At 30.9% G+C, this 6000-nt stretch overlaps 1 protein-coding gene across 1 annotated transcript; it reads left to right on the top strand.

Annotated features, from left to right (window-relative positions):
* Positions 1 to 1456: 1456 nt before the first annotated feature.
* Positions 1457 to 6000, top strand: LOC128161802 (uncharacterized). The gene is made up of 7 exons (XM_052825205.1): positions 1457 to 1550; positions 3526 to 3741; positions 3845 to 3892; positions 3977 to 4135; positions 4367 to 4487; positions 5186 to 5306; positions 5536 to 6000. The coding sequence occupies exons 1-7, from the start codon at positions 1541 to 1543 to the stop codon at positions 5998 to 6000; spliced, it is 1140 nt and encodes a 379-aa protein (XP_052681165.1). The 5' UTR covers positions 1457 to 1540.

Genomic DNA, 6000 nt, shown 5'->3' on the forward strand with positions numbered 1-6000 from the left:
GTAGTAGTACGATTCAAGATCTGTATCAAATTTAACGTCTATTTATTACGACAAATCTTTAAACTTTAAAGCGGCTATATTTCTTTTTTGTTTTAAGTTGAATTTCACAAATACATAGAGGGGGCATAAAACTTTATTTCAAAAGTTGCAAACCATAATTTAACTCATTATGCATAGCTTCCACATATACTGCTAAGGAACTATACAAAAGATGCACATGTAGATTTTACATGACACATTTTACATGATACATTTTACATGATTCTTTAAATTGATAATTATTTGAAAAAAAGGCTACGTTGATTGTAGTTGTGAGTATTGCATCATTTTAAAAATTTTGTTTTATATACGTAATTGTTTAAAATGTACTTATGGATTAGAAAAGAATTGAATATTTAAAAAAAAGACATGGATTTTATAATGTTGAAATTGGCAATCAAACTGTAATTTTTATTTTTTTGACGAACGATACTTTTTGACCCGAACAAAGCAGATTAGAGAAAACCAATTACACCACAGCTACTTAGCAATGTCACGTGACACCTGGGTTTTTTAAGTAATAAGAATAAACTGCTTAATATAGGGAACCGTTCGATGTGCACTGGTATGTACTAAAATAAACTGTTTGACATATTTTTGTAGAAAACATAGACAATATAAATATACTATGAAATAATTGAAATGTTGACACTAATGGACAATTAATCATAGTTGCTGTTTCTTGGTCTACATATGGAATAATTATGTATTAAAGGTTTCAACACGTCGGGTGAGTATAATTGATAACGTCTGACATTAGACCTTATATTGGGTTGATTTATTAAATTAAACGATACTATTTTGTTATATATATATACAAATACATATACATATATATATATATATATATATATATATATATATATATATATATATATATATATATATATATATATATATATATATATATATATATATATATATATATATATATATATATATATATATATATATATATATATAATATATTGGAGATTTTCCTATTACAGTATCAACTTCAGCCAAAACAAGTTGTCTTTGACATGGAAATGCTATCTATTGGATGACAATGTCTTCTTTCCGTAAGTTAGAATTGTTTTAAAACCCTTAAAGTTAAAGAATTATACACATGTTAACTTGGTGTCGCTTGGTGTGTTAAGGCTTAAGTTTAAAAAAAAATACAGTCAATTTTATGCGGACATCAATTTTTTGTTTTGCTATGCATTTGTTTACTACTTTTTGATATTTTTCATTTCCTATTCATTTTATAGAATTTATAATCCTTTTTCGAATTGTGAGTGATATACCAGATTATGTCATAACAGAAGAAAATACAAGGTTAGAAATTACATTAACAAGATTAATTCATCATTAATACAAATCGAAGTGTAATATTCTAAGAATATAATCAATATATGTATTTTTGTGTTGCAGTGATTTCACATCTTTATACACTGAAAAAGCCAGCCCGTTGAATATAGAGGATTCCTGTTTTGACATCAATAAAGCATCAGTAAACACAATGTATTTAGGTAGATGGTAGATAAATTTTCTATAGATTCAGACATGTATAATGTCTATGTACGTTTATTTTGAGTATGGAAGAAAAGGATAAAATTAGAATTTAGCCAATACGTTAATCCAGGCAATTTATAATAAAGGCAAAATATGCTTAAAATATGTCTGTTGTCAGTTAATCTCAATTTTATTTTAATACTTTATTACAATGCGTGAACAAAATTTAGAATAGATGATGTCAAATTGATTGAATGTAGTTAATTATCTTCCACGAAAAATTGCCACGTGGATAGGTTAATAAAGCATATTGGCAAATGCGCGTCTTTTTATAACCGTAATATACAAAACATTGAATTACAGTACTGCCTTGAACCAGACCAAATTCTTGGTATTGTCCGTTTAAATAGATGGCAAAGCAATAAATCGGGTAGTACATTACTGCCACCTCGGTGCATTATCACACGATGACTATAAATAGTTAACGTATATATTTTAATATAAAATCAGATACATGTAGAACAACACCACCCTGCAGTTTCCACTAAACATATCAAGTGAAGACAAACCCTCTCATTTTTATAAAAACTATTATTACCTAATCAAAGGAATTTTGATGTTTTATTACACATTAAATATTTGCGTCTATTTTGAACTGCCGGTCAATAGACTGCGATCTATTGGACCGCCGGTCAATACACTGTGATCTATTGGACCGCCGGTCAATAGACTACGATCTATTGGACCGGCAACGTATTTCAGAACGCAGGAATGTTAATGTTACATCCTTTCGATAGTTCTCAAGGAATGTATATTCCTTTATATAGACGCTGTTTTTAATACTTAGTGAAACCAAATTCAATGTTATCAAAAATGGAGTATTATATAATCTAAAGTTTATATAAGGTAAACGACTATTTAAAATCTAATGGGTTAAAGACTCCCCCTTCTTTGTGTAAACTAATATTAAATTGAGATGTTGTAATGCATGCAACAGGTTTTGTGCATGCAAACGATGAAAAGAAAATCTGAGCGTATTGCATAATAGCACGAAAACCATCTGCAATATGCAAATTGTAAACCTCGAAAACTAAAAAAGGAATTAGGTAATAAAACAATTATTTCATGCTTGAACAGTCGATAGACCAGAATTTTTTCCCTTGGTGCAGGGAACAGCTCAGTATGATCTATTGCCCTCGGCCGTTGGCCTCGTGCAATAGATCATACTGAGCTGTTCCCTGCACCTCTGGAAAAATATTCTGGTCAATTGATTGCTCAAGCATTAAATAATTGCATGCTGCTATAATCGTATATTTTACAAAATATGCTGCTAAAATTCTTTATTCTTATTGATTATATAGTTATACGTCCGGTTAGTAAAAAAGTCCTTATAATTTTTACACAGTTTGACCGGAAAGGGTTTATTGCATCAAACCAACACAATGCAAAGGATATATACCAGCAAGACCTTTCAAATTAAGTATTGATACTTAAATGGAAACTCAAAATATACGGTGTACTGTTGTTCGAGTCAGATTATTTTATAATAGACGACGACAGAGGAAAGCCCATCGAGAAATAAAAGCATGATATTCATAAAATTTATGTAGGTTTTATGACAATATTCGATAATATTAACATATATTCCATTTTTCTATGGTTCAATTCTTAACAATCATATCAAAATACTTTAATATAAAGTTTTAAGATTCCTTGTAATTTTAATATGTTTACAAAACGCCATTCAAAACACGATATTCCACTTTCAGTCATGACGTCATCAATGTGTACTCCATATGTACGCAAAACAATCTTATTTACAAAAAACATTGTCTTTGGCATTTTTTTGTTTTAAATAGATACAACATAACAGCGATTTGTAACTCGCAGAATTACACTTAACTCAGATACCATAAGCTTCCTTTCCACCCCTGCGCATATTTTATCAAGTTTTATAACATGTAATGATTTGTGAAATTAATTGATTTTTAGGTATATCATCATTTGTAAATAAGAATACCTCATGCAAACCAGAAAATCTTTTGTTAAGAGAGGTACAAAAATACATCATCCTTGACAAGCATCAGCGACAACTCTGTAGAACTAAAATAACTGTGTCTATCAAAAGCAGAAAAGGTGAAAAAGTCATTGAGGACCTGAAATATGGTTGCCAACATCTAGATGGAAATTCAACGATTTTCTTTCAATGTAAGATTTTCTTTTGTTCGGGTTGAATTAATAAAAATCAGTCGTGTTTTGAAATAAAAAAAATCAAGAACAGAGAAATGTTTTTTTGTTTTTTTTTTTTCAGATTGTTATGTCAACAGTTTCCCTGAACATTTTAACACAACCACAGGTGGTAAGATATTAAAATATTAAAAATATTAAAGCACGATTTTTGTTTTCATTTGTTTTAACCTTCTCACTTTTTAAATTCATACAGGGGCTGGAGCTATTACTATTTTAACGTTTCCTACACCAAAACTAGGTGACCAAGGACATACATTCGAAATTTTGAGAGCTCAGTGCAACATGAAAGAATGGGAAGTGAAAAGATGTTTAGCAAACAAAATGCGAGAAATTAGTACTCTGCCCTCTACAGGTACAGACAAGAATTTTTTTTCTTTCAAATTTCTATATTATTTCATCTGTTAAATAACCTTCGCTGGTGATAACAGATTTCCCGTGTCTTTTTACTCTTTTTTCAATCAAACCAAACATTTTACAAAGTAATAGATGAAGTGTGTTAATTAAAGCATGGTTAATTAGATAATATCGTTCGCTATTATTTTTTGTAAATGTAATTCTTGATTCTTCCTTTACCTGGACTCAGACGAACTATCAACGCAGAAAGTGTTTGTCCAAGGAATAGTGGGAGGCTGTGTTGGGCTTATCGTGGGAATTTTGTCAACAACATTTGGATGCGTTTGTATCTACAAGCATTATCAAAGCAGGTATTTGTTTTCAAAGCTGTCTTTTTAATCAACATATGTCGCATAGTTCCACTCTAATGACTGCAAAATTTCCATTTAATTGTCCGTGGTACATCAATGATGTCTAAACGGGTATTTTTGAATCGGAAAGGTTAATTAACCGCGCACCTTGCAAGAAACAAAAAGACATGACGTCACAGGGCAGTACGCCATTTAGAAAAATATTGCGCAACTCTGTTCCTTGCACAAGTCAACTTATCCCTGGAATCAATACTCCACTTGGTGTTCTTTATAGCATTTTTTATTTGTCACAGCTTTTTGATCTGCAAGTTTTATCTTCAGTCTCAAGTATTGAGCAAAGTGACGAGTGACTATATCTCAGAGCGGTGTAACTGCTAATCTGAACACATTTCCCTCTAATTAAACCCTAATAAGTTTAATCATACAACCAAGAATCAAAGACCAAGTGGTTGTTAGTGGGTTGCTTATGGCTCGTCAGGCCGTGAAACAGACTTTTCAAAGACAAATTGTTCTAACGATAATGATAAGGACAATTTGTCTCTCTCTCTCTCTCTCTCTCTCTCTCTCTCTCTCTCTCTCTCTCTCTCTCTCTCTCTCTCTCTCTCTCTCTCTCTCTCACTCGTTGCTAATGGAGTATTGTTAATTATTGATTTTTTGTCGACTACTTATCAATTCTTTGTTTTCATTTCATCTTGCAGAATAATAAATAATGGTTTAATTTCAAAATCAAAGATTCATCACATGACTGGAACCACACGAATGTTTTTTATACATTCAAAGGATGATGAAATCGTATATAATGATATTTTAGACATCCAGGTTTGTTTGTGCTTTCATTTCAATTTACAGTGAATATATTTGTTGTTACACATCAATTTGAGATGATTTCTACCAACATAAATCAGATTACATTGAAATAATAGTAAGGTTAACGAATGACTGTTAAAAAGGCTTTCGGCATATATAATGTTAAAGGGTGGATAAAACTGCATATATAGATATATTTATATTTGATATAATTGACTATATAATTGTAATTTCGTCTTAGGATCCTTCCAAAAATAAAGAAATACTACACAGTAAAAGCAACGTTATTAATCACAACGACTTTCAAGACTTGCATTATACTGAAAGTACAAGTACCTATGAAAATGAAATTGACACAGTCCTATTTGATAAAATTCTTATATCATCAAAAGAATATAAAACAAGAAATGAACCATCGGACATGTACGAAGAGTTTTCAAAAGAGGACAAATCTGCTTCGACAAGCACAACAGATAAGAATCGTTTGAAAAGTGAAACAGTTACTGTTGACATCCAAGACGCTGCCACGGGTAAGACAATGGCTAGATCATTACAAACAGAAAACAAACAGCAACTAGCTACGTATGAAGAACCTGTTAGTCGGTCGAAAGCCAAAAGTGTTCGAGACGTTAAGCCGGATACCAATGCTGCGTTGGCCTTCAACGGTGATTCTGAAAACCTAAAATATTATAATTACCATATCTAA

The sequence above is a fragment of the Crassostrea angulata genome, chromosome 8 (genome assembly GCF_025612915.1).
Source record: "Crassostrea angulata isolate pt1a10 chromosome 8, ASM2561291v2, whole genome shotgun sequence".
NCBI lineage: Eukaryota > Metazoa > Mollusca > Bivalvia > Ostreida > Ostreidae > Magallana > Magallana angulata.

Excerpts from the sequence above, each read along its gene's own strand:
- LOC128161802 (XM_052825205.1), top strand. Across the intron at positions 4,488-5,185 it reads TACAAGCATTATCAAAGCAG|AATAATAAATAATGGTTTAA; the intron begins GTATTTGTTTTC and ends TTCATCTTGCAG. Across the intron at positions 5,307-5,535 it reads ATGATATTTTAGACATCCAG|GATCCTTCCAAAAATAAAGA; the intron begins GTTTGTTTGTGC and ends ATTTCGTCTTAG.